This window comes from Agelaius phoeniceus, chromosome 2 (assembly GCF_051311805.1).
Source record: "Agelaius phoeniceus isolate bAgePho1 chromosome 2, bAgePho1.hap1, whole genome shotgun sequence".
Classification (NCBI taxonomy): Eukaryota; Metazoa; Chordata; class Aves; order Passeriformes; family Icteridae; genus Agelaius; species Agelaius phoeniceus.
This window is the reverse complement of record NC_135266.1, coordinates 33,683,444-33,702,792: the sequence shown is the minus strand read 5'-3', so window position 1 is coordinate 33,702,792 and position 19,349 is coordinate 33,683,444. Positions and strand designations below refer to the sequence as shown.

The following is a 19,349-nucleotide window of genomic DNA, read 5'->3' as shown; positions in this document are numbered from 1 at the left end:
AATGCATAGAATGGAGCAGTTCTTAATCAGAAATCCCACTATTAAAAAAAACCCCAGCCAACCAAAATCTAAGAGACACACACACACTCTAAGTTCTGTATTTGCCAGTACCTGATACAAGGGGCTAGGAATTTCAGATGAAGAATGAGATGGGCAATCACTGTAGTTTTCCAAGCAATTCTTTCTACAGAGAGCTATTATGACAGAGAGTAAATTAGACTGGTGACACAGACCTCTTTACAGCTGTTGCCACTTGATGCACACCCAAGTGTGGAGCAGTAAATCTTGAAACAGAAGCTCTAGCAAGTAACCAATGTACAGCAATGCAGGAACGGAGCACGTGTTAACCCTGAATACACAGTTTGAAGTGACTCAAGGCCCAGCAAACATTTTTGCCAGAGAAGTCTTCATTCTACCTGTGAGCAAACTTCAGTCCAATGAAGAACATTAAGACTGCAGCCTGCTGGTAGATACTGGTATAGGGCAACTGAGCCCTCTGTAGGCCAACTGATCTGTACCCAGGCACAAATCTGCTATTCTGATTAAAAGCAAAGCTGCTATTTTATGAAAGGGTAATGGAAATAGTTTAGGCTTATGAATTGGAATTAGCCTGTAAAGTAGTGCATAGGAAACTTGATTTCCCCCTGACCCCATTTGCTAAAAACAAGTCACAAAACAAGCATTGAGCTAGAAATAAATCATTTATTTTAAAACAATACAGGTTAATAAATAGATTAGTTATCAGAAAACTTACTAAATAGCCTTTTATAATTTACACAAGGCAAATACAACATGCCTATAACTATTTTTTAAAAAGCAAAGAGAGTAAGCTTGACTTGTAAGCCATTAACAAATCTATATATACATTATTTGGAAGCTAATAAAATAAACTGTTTTTATGTAATCTGTACTAACTATATTGCAAGAGCATTGAAGCAACCAAACCTGACATTGTATTTTTGTTGCCAACTACCTTTTCCCTATATCCCATTAGAACTACTTTTTACATTCCGGGAAAAAAAAAAAAGAAAAAAAAGAGAAAGTTCCACAGTTAAAAAAAAAACTTAAAAATACCCTTTTTGTGTAATCTTTTTCAATATTTTCCACTCTATAGAGCAACTGTCTGGGGAGGGATGTGGACATGGAAAGACCCAACACAACCACAAACAATAAAGTAAAGCCAAACTTATTTGAAGCTTTTAAAAAGCAATTTCTTAATCTGTAATATTTCAACATTGCTGTCTGATACACTTGGGCACTAGTAATGATAACTGTTGAAAACATTGGTGCCTAACACAGTACACATTAAAAATCTGCATTCTGTAAGCCCATAGATAGCACCAAAGAATTATTACAAAGATAACAGGTAACAGATAAACATTTGATAATGCTTGATTTAACAGTAAAACTTCAGTAGTTACACCATCTCAAGACAACCAGGGAATATCTGTAGAATCCTTGATGTCTTACATTTATGAAACAAGAATGTGAGGGGGGGGTACAATGTGCAAACAACTTCCCATTTAAAGCACCCCCTAATTATTAACCCCAAATTTCTTCAAATACAAACCCTGTATTTTTAAAAAATAAAATGAAAGCTAAACCTTACTTTCTACTGTTTCAACAACTTAATCCAGTGTTTTGATTTTTCAGTGCTAGTTACTTCAGAAAAATACATGTTCCAATAAAATCAATATTATTAATAGGAAGCCTCACTTGTCAAACTGTGGTATGACAGGTTCTTATTAATGTTAGTTGCAGCTCACTAATAAATAGGCTCTATTTACACATACAGAGTCCTGGAAAGTCAATACAGCAGATAACTTGTTTAGATATTTTTCTTTTTTTACAGAAGTACTTGAAGTGTAACAAATGTGGTTTTTTGGTTGTATCAAAAAGGTTTCTATTCTCCTACTGAACATTTGAGGGATTTTTGTGTTTGACACCTAATAGAGATTGTGACTGACAAATGCAAATCCTCCATACACTGAAGGGATAATGATCAAAGAGCTATCCTCAAGTGAGTACCAAGTAAATATGTTTGACAAATATAACAGAAGTCAGACATACGGAGTGAAACACCTTTCCTGTGGATTTGAACAGAATTCAAATGCATTCCATCACTGTAATGAATCCAGTTTTTCCATGGGTAGCCTCTCCCACTTCTACTTTGGAATCAGAACTGAAATCTGGCTTACAGCTATCAATGCATATAACACAATGAGAATGTGAAAAGGGCAGACCCATGAGGGATGCTGGAGCTCAGGAGACAACTATGCACATTTGCTCCCTGAGATGATGGAACTCGGATATCTGTCTTATTCAAAGTGCTTACTTGTCAAAGGGGTGGAAAAAAAGAGGGAACAGCTAAAATTCAACTTCATCAGTGCCTCCTTTTAAATCAGAAAAGCAATGGGACTAAAAAAGGTAGGACACCTGGAAAGAGGAGGGTGTGGGATGGAGGGGGAAAGAATCACATCAACAGTGACAACAGAAAATGCTAATACATTTCTAAAGTTAGAACTGAACCAGATCCAGGTACAGCAGAACTTGAAAGAACACTGCTACACTGAACAAAGTAGCAAAAATAAAGCTTTCAGTTACTTAGCATTCAAGAAGTAAAAGGCTGCAGATACAAATGATGTGCAAGGCCACGAGAATTTCTTTCACCTTATGTGCTGGCTTTTGACATCTTTGTTTTAAACATCAAGGTTAATTAGACATTTCTAGAAAGCTCATCAGAGATGAGGAGCAGCTGGGGAGAAGAGAAGAGAACTGTGCTGATATTTATCAGTGGTTACAATGGTCAGAGGACCACAGAACATGGTTGCTACTTTATTCTTCCTCTGCATAGTGAGCACTTACCAAGTAAACTTCGTGTGGTGCAGAAAATGTCAAGGTTTAGACAGGGCAATCAAGTTATTCTGAATCTAAAATTTACTAATAATTTGCATATGCATCTAACATACTAGGACAGGCACTTTATAAATAATTAAGAATTAATTTTAAAACCAAGACAAACAAATATGGCCAAAGAAGGAGTAAGATGAGACCACAATAATTTCCATTCTGACATAAAGATTTTCAGAGAAGTCTTCAGAGATTAAAGGCTAATACAAAACCAACATACAACTCATGAACTTTCAGCTGAATTTTGAAAAGACAACTTGACTGCTCAGAAAACAGGTAACATTGTTTTAAAACAAGTAGGTTAGTACAGGTCTCATAACCTATGTGCAATTCCAGGTTCAATCAAAAAAAAAGGGGAATTAACATGACAAAATATGAATGTTTGCTGAGAACCAAGATACCATCTTCCAATCAAGAATGGACAGAGGCTAGTTTGCCCAGATTTCATAGCCCAATTACCCTCATCTACAATTCTCAGACTTTCTAAAAACCTTGCATAATATTTGAAAATCCATGAAGATGGTCTTTTCTCTGCTAGAGCTACTCTATTTCATTAAGATACCCAGTTACTGTGTGTTGGCCTGTAACAATGCAGATTTCTGCCAACTCAAGAGCCATTCCCTGCAATATGGAGTTTTTAAACAACCTTGCAAATAACATAGTAGGGCTCTTACTCCCTCAGAACAGTCCCTTCAGAACACTAAATCTTTTGGATTCACTTTTGCAATTATTGCTGCCATTAGTAGGGCTTACAGCATTCGTTTTAAATGAAAATGGAGGCTGAGTTTTAAGGAAACCTCAATTCAGGTCAACACAAAACCTCACAAGAGCAGACAGTATTACTCCCCACTAATCAACATCCATGGTCCTGTCAGGCAGCCACAAAGCTACGTTCATGATTTCTTGATAAAATGTTGTGAATTTTCTCAAATACTGTTTTGTAATCACATTGGGATTTTGTGTTTTCTTGGGAGATGTCCTCATCTAGAGACGTTGAGTTCCACTGTACTCATTTTTGTACTTAGACTGAAACAAACGTTGATTGCTTTTCAAGATTTCAACTTTTTGACCCATTATGTTTTTGCTACCAAATGTAAGTAGAACATGAAATTAACTATTTCATTCTTTAACATATCAATATTCTCTAAATGGTTTAAACTGAGCTGTTTGGAGTCATCCTCATCGTAGCTTAAGCTGTCTGTACTACTTGTCAAAATATTACACCTGAAGTGTTCACACAAGTCTATGAATTACTGATCTGAATGGATGTCCCTGTCAGTTACCTAAAACTCTCTGAATGCTTTAGTTTTTTCAGTCTTTAACCTCCTTTTCCCACATTACAAGAACATCAGACCATCTTTTTTGAGCTATGAGAAATCTCATGCTCCTCTCTCTTTTAAATTACTTTTTTTTTAATGGTCCCTATTTATTAGCTGTTCAACAAAATGGTCTCCTGCATTTAGTCACTAAACTAAAATAAAGGTATGCTGGACTGATTTCAACACTCCTCTTCCCATTAGGACTATGAGTTTTTCAGAAGCTGTCAAGGCATCCAGGGGTTTCAGTTCAGGTTTGTAAGTTCTTCCAAAAACATATGGTCCTTCTAGATGCTTTATGTGTTTAGAATTTGAATATAGTCTTATATTGTAGACAATGAAATTGAATTATTAAACCAGCATAGGCCATCTGAAACAAATACATTCAAAATTATGCAGTATTTTTTGATTGCAAAGGCACTGAAACAGTTCTGAGCTGCTTACAAATAAGCCACAATGTAGGCAGTAAGCCTGTGCATCATTTCCACATCCTTCACAGTCTTTCTACCTGCTCCCACTTAAAACACTCTTAGATGAATGCAGTATGTCTTAATGTATGTAAGTTACAAAGGAAAATGCATACCTGGACACTACCATGAGCTGATAAGTAATTAGTGAAAGATATTTAAGGGTCCACTGCTCTGTATAGAGAATTCAATTTACAACTCCCCTGTGTCTTCACCACATGGCAGACAAAGTTGCCAAGACAGTCACTGAAAAGAACAAATCTACAGTCCATGATCCAACCAATATTTGTCTGAGAATTCACAGCCTTAATGGTGAAGACATTGCTATACTGAGATTCACAAATTGTTCCACTTACTTTTCCCCCTTTATTTTAAGGTATACATCACTTATGATGAAAGGTATCAGATTGAGTGCATAAGAAACTGATGTCCTCTGCTCACAGAAATGGTATCTCAGAAGTCACAATACAAGCTTTCACACAGGTCAGGTCTGTCAGAATATTCACAGAGCTTTTCTGATGGACTACCTTTTACAGTGAGGAAATACATCGGTCTCTATGCTGACTCAATTAGTAGCTCCAATTAAGGTCATTTATTGTGTTGACTGGGTTACATGGACAGCTGTTCCTTTGAAACTGGATGGAGGCCTCCAGTTCATTTCACATAGGCCACCAAATTGTCAGAGGGTAGTTACCAACCTGAATCCTATTTGAAATAGTGACCTAGAAATGAACAGCTCTGCATCCTTCCCTGAGCCATCCAGTTTCCCCTCAAAAATATTTTAATCTGTCTTCATGTTAGGTTTGTTTAAATCTCCAATATTGAAGTTGAATTCCTTGAAGACTTGTATAAGGACAATTCCAATAGACACTGTGGTGAATCCACAAGCCATGCCCAAAAAATCTACAACTCCTACGTTACTCCATTCCCTGAAAAGGATGGCTGAAGCCAGGAGGACTAGGGTGGTAAACACAACGTAGTAGATGGCACCAAACACAGAGGAGTCAAAACACTCCAGTGCCTTATTGATGTATCTGAACTGAATAATAATGCTACATCCTAATACTGCCAGAAGTACCAGACAGAGGTACAGAGCCCTTTGACTTGATGGGTTATTGTGAAAGATATCTTGAGCAGCCAGCCCAATGCCTTTTGTGCTGGGAACAGTGAAACTGCCCAACAGAGAGCAAATACTGATGTAAACCATAATATTAGTAGGTCCATGAGCTGGAGCTATCCAGAAGATAAGCAGGAGAAGCATTAGCAGCACTATGCAGAGATAACCCACGAAAACTGGAAAACAAAAAGAAAACAAGAAAATATCAAGATGAGAACTCTTGGTCTTCTAAAGATTTTAGCAGGCAAATCATGTCCTAGCAGTGACTTTCAGGGATACATCACAATTAAGATTTGCTATTGAAGATAGACCCAAATCACTGAGCTTCCAGAAATATTGGCATCAAAACCTGATGATGATGTCATGTTCTTTGGGAAAAACAAATAACTATGTGGAAAATTACACACTGTGGCACATTTGAAATGGATTTCAGATGGCTTTTTTAAATCTTATTCTCTTTTCCATTAGGACTATACTCCTTAAAGTCTCCTATGACAGACAGAAGGATAACACCTCATTCATAAACAGTTCATTAAAGCACAGTGTGTGGATCCAGCAAAGAGCTTCAACATAAAATTAGATCCCACTAAGGTGAGCACACGAGTAGGGACAGTTAGAACAAAGATGAGGCCATATTATTTACATTATACAATCAGTACACATATAAGATCAGTGAAAAACATTTCATGCTTTAGAGTTTAAAAAAAATACAGAGCCAATGCTCTTTGTTCAGATTTAAATGGTAAACTGAGACTAAGGTATCTGTTTTCTTTTCTTTGTTTGCAGACTTTTTGAATAGCTGATGTTATTAGGTTTGAGTTTCTCTCACTTCAAGCAAATACAAGAAAAACAATAGTTGGCAGTTTAGCGCTTAAGCAAGAAAAATAAAAATGAGCCTGGAACATATTAGTACCAGTATGTGTCCTCCAGCAGCTGGTGAGAAAGAACAGGCATTTCAGCATATGTCTCAACAGCCTATTTCTACATACCTTTATTGTGCAAATAAATCTGGGAACACAACTGGTATTTAGTATAAACTTTTAATTAAAAAACCATGGAGAAATAAAGGAGAGAAGAAAGAGAGTATTTTTTTTGTTTTGTATAAAACAACTTAAATTGAGGTCCTAGATTTACACTTTTCATCTCTAAATAGAAAGATACAGTCTTTCATAATGTTATAAAATTACAAGTTCAACTGGCCATTGCTCTGAGCTTGCTGTGCAGGATAATGTTTTCAAAAGTATCCATGTTTTCCTTTCTGCACACATGTCCCAATAAATATGACAAGTTCTAAGAAGAGCAGGGCATAGTTTTCTTACACAAAACCCATATTGATTTGCCTCTGTCACATTGTGACTTCTTCATCAGTCAATTTCCCTACCTGGTAGAAGTGGTAAGCCTCTTCCTCAAGCATGTTCCTGCTCAACCTCAGAAAATCATGAATTAATGAAAAAACAAACTACCTGGATTTGTAAGCTTCTCTTCAAGCTCAGCCTGAGTCGTTACACTCTCGGACTTCGGGGAATGGATAATGAGAACAACAGACCCAGCACAGCTCAGCAAACATCCCAGCTTGCCAAGAATGTTCAGTTTCTCTTTCAGCAGGTAAGAAGCTAAGATGGACCTTTGAAAAGAGGAAGAAAAACAGAAGTTTGACTACATCCTGTTAATAATGTTTAACGGTGCTGTGCCGTAAGAATTTCCCTTTTAAAGGAATACTATCAAATGCTGATGAATTCTCAAAATGTATTTCTGACTTATCTGAGGGAAGATTTATCCATTTGCAGTTTTACTCCATCCTTGGCATCTCACCTTAGGAAAAAAAACCCAAAACAATACAACAAAACAAGACACAAACCCCAGCAAAACGTCTAGACACAACACCCCAAAAAGCAAAACCACACCACCCCCTCAACCCTCCCCCCAAAAAACTGAAACCCCCCAAACCAGACATCTGACCCCTGAGGCAGACATATACCCACTACCAATTGGATGAGCTGTCACAAAGCCCCATTTTAGAGATGCTAAGCAGTCAGGAGATAAAAGTGACCTTTGGTTACAAAGATCTCAGGGCTGGGCTCAGACATGTAGCTGACCAAAGTGAGCAAAAATATGTGGCCTAGGTTAAAATAATAGGAGGTATTTAAAGCACCATCAGTGTGCTTCATTGTGATAGAGCTAAAGACAGACATGAAGCAATGCCATCTATACTCTGAAGCAGATGACCAGGGCAGGCAACAGAAAAATCTCAAGGTAATGCACAGCTTTGTTTTCAAAGAGTTGTGCTTTTTCACTGCAGTAGTTCAACAACTGTAATTCATCTATTCACAAAACATTAGTTACATATTAAACTCCTTAAACTCACTGCCTTTTCTGTACCTCCCACAAACATAACTTCTAAGAAGCCAGGGGCATGCATGTGCAAGGAACTCCTTTGAGTTTTCCTCCTTGGCAAGAGGCCAGATCTAATAAAATGAAATCAGCATCAATAAACACACGTGGGCTGCGGATAACTGGATAGAGAAAGACTGTGAGACAAAAGGAAAGATCTACATAGTAAGTGAACAAGAGAATAGGCAGAAAAGTCCAGAACAATCACAGAAAAGGCAGGAAAAAAAAGTTTATCTGTTCGAAATCATAGTAAGAACTAAAAGCAGAAGATACTGAGGAAAACCCTTCTTCACTGCCTTCCCCCAGCCATGCTTTCGCAGGGAAAACAGGAATAGGTGACATTGTAACACATCATGAACAGCCATAAGCCTGACATTTCTCAGTGGACCTCCAGTGAGCACTGAGTCCATCTGACATTTTATTAAGTAGTAATGACATCCAGATAAGAACAAGAAAAGCAAACTCTTACCCAAATGGAACGCCAAGAGCTCCCAAGGGCGTCACTAGCACCGTTGGGACTGCAGTGTAGGCCAAGAAATTCCCTATTTGACCCAGTGCCACTGTCAAGAGAACCAGAAATAAGCCTTTAAACCCCTTTGATTACTTAAAAATAAGTAATCAAAACTTGCCCAATACTGTTTGGGAAAGACTGACCTAACTGGAAAACAGATGTTACAATTTGCTTAGTTCTGGTAATTTTGCACGTAAACAAAATGGCTGGAAATTTTCTATAGTTTTGTATTTGTTAATACAAGATTTTTATTTGCCACACAAGAATATCCAAGTGGGCACAGTAAATAATCTCATTTGTAACTTCTCTTAGTTAAATATAAATAAGACTATGAATTAGAAACATTCATGGATTATAATCGCAGTATTACACTCAAATATTTGTATGAGGAGGGGTAAAAGTATATATAATCCATGGTTTCATCCTTAGAATGTGCATTCTCATGAAACAAATGTACTTGGTTATAGTTCCTAACAGCAGTGTTAGTTTTTGGGGGGAAATAAAGACAGCCCTGAGGAATCTACTACTGAAACACTAAGCACATGCATAAGGGCTCTTCAATATACTACACCAACTTTTCATATCACTATGTAACATCCAAAGTCATTCCTGACAACTGTAAAAAGAACATGCCTGACAAGACACAGTAACAGCCCCAACCTTATTTTTCTTTCCTCCAGTAAAAGCAAATTCCAAGATTTACCACAGTATTGCACATCACAGCTGTGATAACAGTTCATGTGTTCAAGTTTTCTGTTAAAAAATAAAAGCTAGATGGTTTTGCAAGTGCTGGCAAGTTTATAATAGGTCAACATATTTGCATAGTTACAGGGTCTGTGGTAACTGGCAAGAAGCTTGAGATTGAGCACAAATTACATACAGCTCAAATTTCCAGTTGCTGTTAAAAGCGATTATCAGCATTTAAAAACATTTCAAGAATCCAAGATGTCTTTATGCTCAGGCTGGCACTGCCCTCAACTATCAAATATCATTACTATCATCCAATTTTTTACATCTGCAAAGCACTCTGCAAACATTAATTAATTTACCAATTAGCTCACATTATCAGTAGAGCTGAAGACCTGTGTAACCTACAGGAAATATGAAGGAGATAAAAAACTTGCAAAACTGCAGAGTGTGGAAAAATTATACTAATTAAATTCACTGAGGCTTTCTCTATGTGCAGGAGTGAGACACAGAAATTGATGAGCAGCAGCATTTCTGAGGCACAAGAGACAGTGGTGGTCTCCCTGTCCCTAGGCACAGAGTAACTCAGTTATGAGCCTCAGGCTGTTTGGAGATCTATGCAGCAACTCTGGCATTATCTTCAAGGCATCTGAAGGCATTGGGGCAGATCTTGGATGGAGAATGGTGCACAGCTGGCACTCTGCATTTCTGCAGATTACATACATCTCCAAATGACTCGGACAAAAGGTTGCTTTTTTTGGAGGTCAGGTGTCTGAACTTTCTGTTGGAAAAACTCTTAACAGATGGCACCAACATCAATCCATAAAGTAGATCTCTGAAGCTTCAGTCAAATGGAACATATTGTAAGGTAACTGAACTTACTGGAGATTTTCCATATCACCATGTAGTAGCAACCAGTAGTAGGAGCAGTCCCTTACCACCACAAATGACAGAACAGGACTAGTTAACACCAATTAAAAAAGCAGCTCAGTGGTTGTTACCATCTACCTGATGTTGAGAACCTTTGCTGCCAACCTATCCAGTCCTCTCTGAACAGAAATTTCTCACCAGATACATCAGTGCTGTAAGTCAAGACATGACTTCAGTTCTTGAAGGCACACCAAGCTTTTAATATGATAAACAAGTACCAGTACCCTCAAAGTTACTGCAACACAAAACCTGATGCACACTGGCATGTCTCCATTAGCAAGGAGACCAGGAGCAGACCTAAACTGCAAAAGATACCTATTCTAGGCATGCCAAGGGCTTTATTTCAGACAAACTTCAGCCTGCTCCCACTAACTGAAAGTCTATTTGCAGCTCACATGCATCAAGTACATTAAGTATGTTCCTAGAATTCATCTTCCAACCTAGTTTCATTTTAAAGACCAGGTCAGGAGCCCCAACTCTGCTATGAAATGTGAAATACAGCCCAATCTGTGGTGACAAACAGGAGATACACTTCACAAGTGTGCTCCCCATCTATAATACAACACTAATGCAGATGTTTTCACTGTAAGAACCAGCCACATCACTGCTGCTATCAAAACCTGCACTGAAACTAATTAATTAGCCAATTAATTAGTTTAATGCTCATTGAAATACCTGTATACATGCTGCAATCACTCTTTTGACTACAGAGTAAGGAAAAGTCCCTTAGCAGAATGTGCAGCCCTTCCTCTGAAGTCTTCAGCAATCCAGTGGATCCCAGGACCCCCAAATGGTTGGGCAGCATTATGCTGAGTCAGCATGCCAACACAGAAACACTTATTCACCATCTGAACAAATACCATGAGAACAAGTTGATAGAGTTTATGTGGTTTTTGTTAGTCATATAAACTCCAAATTCTCTGCTTGACAAAATGATGTCAGCTGTTGTCATTTCACCCAGATAACTGGGGGCATTGCTAATTCCACAAGTAACACCTTTCTCTGCATCCCATAGGTGCCTCCCTGGCCCTTGCTGCTGCTGTTTGTGACTGTGCTGTCATTCTGAGTCTGTAATATCCACAAGTAACTCTTCAGTTCCTTGGTAAAGCCACTGAGATTTTGTTTTGAAATACCTGCATCTAGCTACTGGAAAAAAGCCAGCTGATACCATTCCCTTCAGCTGTTTTGCCTTCATTCAATTCAGTCAGCTCTTTTAAGCATGAAATTGTTTTCTCTGATTCACCAAGATAAGTCCTGTAATAAAACCTCCCTTTTTCAAACTTCTTCTGCTTAGAGATTACAGATGGGAGCCTCAGGAGTGAAAGCAGTGACTGATGCACAGATTTACTTTTACTTAGGCAGTAGTGATCCTGTCAGGGGAGGAAGCTGTCAAAGATCTACCTAAACTCAGGTTAAATCAGTTGAGGACTTTTCTTCTGAAGCTCTGTTGGCTTCTACACTTGCTGTGAACTTTGTCCTTCAATGGGATCTTTTGGTTTTCATTCCTTTTGCATGGCTTTAGGACAACAAAACCAAAAATCAGAGACCTACCTTGCTGCCACAAAACCAGAGGCAAAACTGGACCCATATACTTCTCAGAAACAGCATCAGAACTTTCCAAATAATTCACAAAAGGCTGGATTAGAATCTAAAAGTGGGGTATGATTCTAAGCTTGTGGGTAGAACTAGGGCTCATGTAAGAGGAGAAAGCTAGTTGCTCCCCATGCTCCAGATTCCCATCAGAAAATGAACTTGGTGTTAGCAGAGTTACAAAGATATTAAGGGTAAAAGTACACTGATCTCATATCAGCACCACAGAAGGCTCTGCATTAATCTTGCAGATTAAAAGCAAAACTGAAACTGTATCTGTTGAACAAGAAACCAAAAGCATTTTGGTTTTTTTTTTTTTAATTGAGGCTGGTTAAATGCTTTCTGATCTAAAACATAACATGTGCTCAATGAGCCCTTTTGTGCAGAGCAACAATTTTTAATTCAGCTTTGACTTTTATTAAAAACTGAGCTGGCCAGTGCAATACAGAGACACAAACCATGCAGGAACCCAGAGTCAGAGCAGTGTGTGGCTGCCAAGGGCTGCAAGCACCAAATGGTTTAGAAATGTGGAAAGATGGCTGACTCATGTTTGTCCCAGCTCTTTGCCTCTGCAAACACCACCAGGCTTGGTAGCCATGGTAAGAGTTTACTAAAAGTGGAATATTTCTAGGGATGGAAATTTCATGATAAGGAAGTGCAAGATTCAAGATGAAAACCCAGATTTCCTGATGTCTCCTATCACCATCTAAGCAAAAGTCCCTTAAAAAAAAAATTAAAACTTTTTAAGATACTTACTTGCAATGGTGCCCGACCACCATACTATATCAGTTAAGTATGAAGTACCTGGAAGCATAGGAAAATGTATTAGAAAAATATGAAATCACAGTATTGGAACTATGAAACAACAGTCTCAGTTATTAAAGACCTTAATCTTAAAACAATTCTTCAAGGCAACTGAATCTGAGATAAAAAAGAGAACAATATTGGATTTGGCTTATGTTTCCAAGTAAGACTTTCTTAAGACAATGTGTGAGTCAGAAGTTCTGGTTTCAAGTTTGAAGTACCACCTATGTGACACTAATGCAGTATTGTGTAGAAAAGCATCCAAAATGTTACCAAATGCTTCTGAGGGTGACATTTAAACATACAAATTAAAACCACTTCTAGGAGAACTGTAAACCTATGGAAACAGAACATGAATTGGTTCAGTTAGTTTGCTAATACAACCTCAGTGAAATTGTATCAGAAAAAATGTAGCTGAGAAATTGTTTTGGCAGTTTTGGCACACAGGTTTGGCAGGACCATTGTGTCACTTTATCTTCTGCATTTAAGCATTGGAAAGTGCTACAACTGAAGCCTCTGAATTTCTAACATAGTTCAGTTTCAGTGAGGAGTAAAATCTCTGCATTGTCCTTAGTACCTCCCAAACTGGAGGGTCATTATTTTCACTGTCAGATTAAAAGCTCTTGCCTTGGGATGTGCCCAGGTGGAGCCTGTGCACCACAGAAGTTCTGCTTCTGCAGAACATCAAGGCTCATGACCACTTCCTGAACTAAAGCATGGCCTTCTCTGAGCACAGCCTTGGCATCAAGTCATGCTCCTATGTTTTGCTCCTCTTTCTAACAACACAGCTCTGCATTCATTTGGGAAGATGCCCTCCCAAAAGCTGCTGGAGTAATAGGCAATACTGTACCTACTCTGAAATCCTGAATGGAAGGAAAACACAGCCATCACTAACTCTGGAGACATATAAAGTATTAAGCACTTGGAAATCACACTACACAATTGAAAAGGGATTAAATATGACTAATGAAAATGGCCAGCTTTAGAGTGGGCGTAGTAATTTTTTAGACTTTTGTTATTGCATATAAAATAAAAACCCTGTTGGGGGCAGAAATTATAGAAAATATTGACTCAAGTAAGGTAACTTTGCAAAATATTTGTTCACCCACTGCTGTTTCTAACTAGACAAGGATTGCTAATTACATCAATACTATGATATTGATTCGAGAGAGAAGACAGAAGAGACTTGAAGTGCCTCCTTGTTAATTATACAACACCTGCTGAAGACAATGGAAAGAAGACATCATTTGACACTGGCCATCTCAGACTCACAGCTTCAACTGCTCATTCAAGGCAGATCCCTACTGCTTCATAACATGAAATAGAGAAAAACCTGGGGTATTTTCCTGGATGCCTCCTCACTGAGCATGCCAATAGAAAGAACTACAAAATGCTCAGCAAGATGCTCAAACACCAGTAATACCTTCAAAACAGGAAGTTTTACAGCTGCTAGCACTGAGAAAACAGGCACACGCCCGTCACTCACTTAACCCAGTGCTCCACTGAAAGCTCTTCAGCCTAATGGGAACTTCCTCCAGCTGCCTTGGGTTGCAAAATTATTATTTTTCTCATGTGTTTTCTCATTGTTTCCCTTAAAAAAAAAAAAAAGTTTGTATTTATGCAAACGTGATCGTGATCTCTCTGTGGACAATCAAAATGGGTTACAGCCATCTTGGAGGGAAAGGGAGACTATGCTTGCAAAACAAAAGTTTGTCTGATGCCTTTAGATGTAAGGTCATTGCAGAAAAAGCAAAAAAACCTTTTTAGATCAGGCTGCCAGGTTGTAGTAACATAGTTCCAAGCTTGCTTTGCTCCACTGCATTCACCCTGAACATGCTAGATGCAGCAGGCAATGGAAATGCAAATGCAAATACATCTATATATATATATATTTGTATATTATATGTATGTGCACATATAGGTACATATTTACATATATGCAATGTATACAGAGAAAATACCTTGTCTTGGAACTAAAAAGGATTTTTCATCAAAAAGAGTTCCTAGAACTTATGGACACATGCTCATACACAGACACCATCACCTACAAAAACAAATGGCTATTTACCACAGTAATACAATTCAAAGGCATGATGCAACCTGTGTTTACAGTCTTTCCCTTACATAAAAACATTATACTAAAAACAAATAAATAAATGTTTTAAAATTGCATTTTCCTATGTTCAAAGCATGAAGATGCAACTAGCAAATGCTGTTCAGCTGCATGCTTTGGGGAGCTCAAATGTCAAAATAAAATTCAGAAGATCTTCACACTTGTGAATTTACAGCTTTGCTTTGGCTAAACTGTCTAGACAGCACAGTCAGTTCCTGAATATGTTCACCTCAGGAAATAATAATGAGGCATGGGATTTCAATATGAAAAATAGAAGAAATATTTTGTTAGAAGAAATATTTATGTTACTGATCTGTCTCTTCTCAAAAAGTGGAAACCACCACATGACTGATACAACTTGACTGTGTCTGTGGAAGCGCTGGTATAAACAAGCAACAAGATGTGCTGGTGCTGTTCATGGCAAGAAACTATCCAAGCCACAGAAACTGGTGGTAAAGTCCCACAAGCACATGAAAAAGAAGAACCTGTGTGTGGGAAGGAGTGCAGACAACATCCAAGTCCCCAGTGCTGTGTTAGAGCGTGTTAGACCAGGGCTCTGACCGTACATCGGGGAGCTGCTGCTGACGCGCAGCTCTCCAGCGCTGATACCCCTGACTGACCCGCACCCCACCTGCCGCCTCTCCCCTCATCTATCACCTCCCCTGCGCCTCGAGCCAGCCACGGACCTCTGATGTCAAACACACTTAGGTGACAAACTGAAGCCGGCTCCCGGCTCCTGACGCCGGGAAGGTGTCCCGCACACCAGGCGGCACGGCCACCCCCGACACAGGCTCCGACCCAGCCGAGGGTGCCCGTCCTGCTCGCCGGGCCGGGTCCCCGGGCAGCCCTGCCGCCTCCCGCGCCCCGCTCCGCTCCGGGCCGGCCGCCGCCGCAGCGCGGGGAAGGCTGCGGGCGAGGGAGGGAGGGAGCGGCCCCGCCGGGGGCAGCCGAGGCCCCGCACACTTGGGAGGGTACCGGGGGGTCGCGGGGTGCGGAGGGAGGCCGGGACGCCCCGGGAGCGGCGCTCCCACCCGCGACCACCGCGGCGCCGGGCCCCTACCTCTCCCGCGGGCCCGCACGATCCCCTTCTTCTGCAGGACGAAGGTGGAGCCGTTCACCAGGCTGGAGACCACGGCCACGCTCAAGCCCAGCGACACGGCGGCGGGGCCGGGGCTTTGCGCTGCCCCCTCGCCCGCTGCCGCACCGACCGCCATCCGCATGGCCCCGCCGAGAGCTGCAGGCGCGGCGGCTGCCCGGGCCCAGCGCTCCCGGCAGCGGCTCTGCGCCGGGACCCGCCCTGCGCTGCGCTGCGCCGCGCCGGGGGCGGCTCCGGGCGGCAGCGGCGGCTCCTGGCGCGCGTCCCGCCGGGCACGGCAGCAGGGTGACGTCATGGCCGCGCTGCCCCACGGCCGGGCCGGGCCGGTACCGCTGACTCCGGGCCGCGGCGAGCCAGCCCGCCCCGCTGTCAGCCTGCACGCCCCGCCGCCGCTGCTCTCGGGGGTCTCCGGCGGGGGCAGACACCGGGCAGAGGCTCGGAGCTGCCAGCGTTCGTGGGCAGGGGGTGCAGGACGATGTAAACCAGGGGGATGTGGAGAAATGTGCGCAGGGATGTGGAAGGAGAGGAGGGAGCCAGCAGGGCGAAGGGATGCGGAAAGACAGAGGGATGCGAGAAGACGTGCAGAGGGATATGTTGTGCAGGACAGATGAGTCCCGCCGGGCCAGAGTTTCAGGTGTGCGAGCAGCGCTTCTTTCCAGCGCTCTCGCTTCCCCGTGGGGTTTCTAAAATTCACGTTGGCTCCCGGTCCGCCCGAGAGCGTGGGATGTTGCGGCGGCAGAGCCAGGCGGGGGTCAAGGCTGCCATTGCAGCCGCCACCGTGACCTGGAGCTGCCCCTCCATCCACCCTGCCAGGTCAGTGTGAGGGGCAGAGCCGGACAATCGGCCAGGCGCTGTGTGGCTGCACGCTGGGAAAGCTTGGCCTCTGCCGGGAGTCACGCACATTGCCTGAAAACTGGGGGATCCCTAATCCCTCCTGCAGTAAATCCAATAATCCACTTTTATTTCCAGGAAAAATTCACTCTCTTCTAATGGCACAGAACAAGGTCAGATTCTCACGTTTATGAACCTCCTCTCTCAGCTATCATTCAGCATCTTCCAGGTCCTGGGAGGGCAAGAAGAGAAGCCATCCTGCCATTGCAGAGAAGGGCTGGAGATCCCTCTGGCAGCAATACAGCTGGGCCATCACAGGGCCACTTCTCTTTGAGAGACCTCAATCTCTCAAAGTTGAAGTGCTGAGCTGAAAGTAATCTTCCTTGCTCAGCAAAATATTTTGTAGCAGGTATCTCACTGCAGTTCTTACTATTTCCAGATATATGTTGAAATAAATCAATCCATAATGGATTCCTGTGGCAACATCCGTCTAAGGAAATGAGCTATGGTATCTTGGCTTAATATAAATGAAAGTGGATATTTTTGTAATTTTTAGCAATTGGACATGGTTCTTCGCACATATTTTGGCATTTTCAGGAAATATGAGTTTAGAAAAGAGGCAAACTCCTGGAAATATTTCTCTTGTCTGCATATTTCTTAGTTTGCCTACACTGCTTGAGGCAGCTGTCCTAGGAAGGCACAGGAACACTGTGATGATTTTTTTTAAGGTTTAATGGCAAGATCTGTAATGCTTACTGCAGTAGTGCCCATATTTTCACCTAGGTTGTTTCATCGGATCATTGTATCAATACTGAATGTGATGGAAGAGAGGATTCATCCTTGTGAGACTCACAAGACCTGCAAAATGAGTACACAGGAGGTGGAAGAACAGTTATCCATAGCAACCCTTGGAAACAAAGATAGAGGTGAAGACAAATACAGGCTAATTATAAATATCCATTTCTGATCTATATACAGCCTAGTAACATGTACAGAAAAAATTATTACAGGAAATAATTTATGCTTGCACAGTGGAAAAATGATATATATTTAACAGCCTTTGCATCTAATTATCAGGCAAGTTTCTAAACACAGCTCAAACCTGGCCAGTTTTTACACTCAAAATCTCTCCCTGGTGTGGTTAAAGCAAGACAAAAGCAGGTACCAGAGATCTCAAGTTCATTTCACTCCAGCCCACTCCAACCGTGTCATTTTAATATCTTGCTTATAAATCTAACATCCTACTTATAAATCTTATATATGCCTTTCCAGAATATGTATTTGGATAGGTAATTCTAGCATACTTAATCTGCCTTATTCAGTAGTTACTCTTGCACTTGCCATATAATAGGTATAGTGTTCCTATGGATTAGTCATGGACTAAAATAATGTGTGCAGCAGTGATAAATATTAAATTTGCAAATATCTTGAAAAACAGCCTGAATTCACCCAATATCTGCATTATTAAGTTTACAAGCAATTTGAACCAAGACAAAAGTACCTCAATGAAAACAGCTGTTATCATTATTTGAATGGAAATAAGATGACCTTTTTTTAACTATTACATATATGGCACATATAAACTCCTTAGGTCCATCTAGTCTTCTGGGGCTTAGTTTCATTGTGATAGCATCATCCCTCCTGCCCAAGCTGTGCCATCATGTGTTGCAAAATAACAGGCTTTGAGTTAGTTTGGCTTTGACCTTGCAATACTCAGTATTACTGATGCCATATCAGCCTGATGTCTCATGGACACACAAATTGCAGAGGAGGAACCTCAGATTTATGTGACATTTCCTCCAAAAAGCTCTGCTCCCCTCCATTAGCATGGGTATTTAGGGTCAGCCAAGAGGTAGGAGGAGTATTTGTTAGACTTTTGTAAGTCTCCAGAAGGGATGAGTGATTGAGGTAAGGTGGAGTTCAAAGTGGGTGAGCAAAGTTGGTAGAGGTTACACTATTTTCTTTGCAGGGTCAATGGACCTTTTCTGATTAGGATGTTTTTTCCCCCGATTTTAGGGCAAAGAAAAATGCTTGTGCCTGATCTAAAGGAATTGATTGCTTCCTCTGTAATGCCTTGGATTCCTCTGTTATTATGTTTGGTTTATGTACAAAGAAGATTTTTTTTTTAATTAAATCAGTTGTTGGGCTGTTTTATCAAGGCTAGAGGAAAATCAGATAATTCTGTATCTGGCATAGAATGAAAATGCAGTAACTGAGCCCAGAAGATAATCTGAAACTCCTTATAAAATAGCTAGGAGAGCAGGGTGGAAGTTTACCAACAGCTCAATCAGACCCTGAAGCAACAGCAGTAAATCTCCTTGGCAGAAGCACTATAAAGATTCACTGTGCCAGCAACTGAAGCAGTAAGAACTGAGATTGCAAACTAAACAGCAAGAAGACAGCAGCAATCCTACTTTTCTAGCTCTTGAGAACCAAAGACCAAAGCAAGGGCAGTTATATGAAGACTTGTGTAATGATCCACTGAATCTAAACCCTAAAAAACCCTAAAAATTCTTTATAGGCAGCCTTGATCAGTTGTTGGGAGTATAAAAAGTGGCTTTGGTCTAAGTGGGACATCACTGGTAC

General features: G+C 40.8%; 1 protein-coding gene across 1 annotated transcript; it reads right to left on the bottom strand.

Annotated features, from left to right (window-relative positions):
- Positions 1–682: 682 nt before the first annotated feature.
- On the bottom strand, positions 683–16,242 carry NIPA1 (NIPA magnesium transporter 1). Its single transcript, XM_054627654.2, has 5 exons — positions 15,897–16,242; positions 12,676–12,723; positions 8,671–8,761; positions 7,274–7,434; positions 683–5,986 (listed from the first exon to the last, which is right to left on the bottom strand). The coding sequence occupies exons 1-5, from the start codon at positions 16,225–16,227 to the stop codon at positions 5,475–5,477; spliced, it is 1,143 nt and encodes a 380-aa protein (XP_054483629.2). The 5' UTR covers positions 16,228–16,242; the 3' UTR covers positions 683–5,474.
- Positions 16,243–19,349: the final 3,107 nt, after the last annotated feature.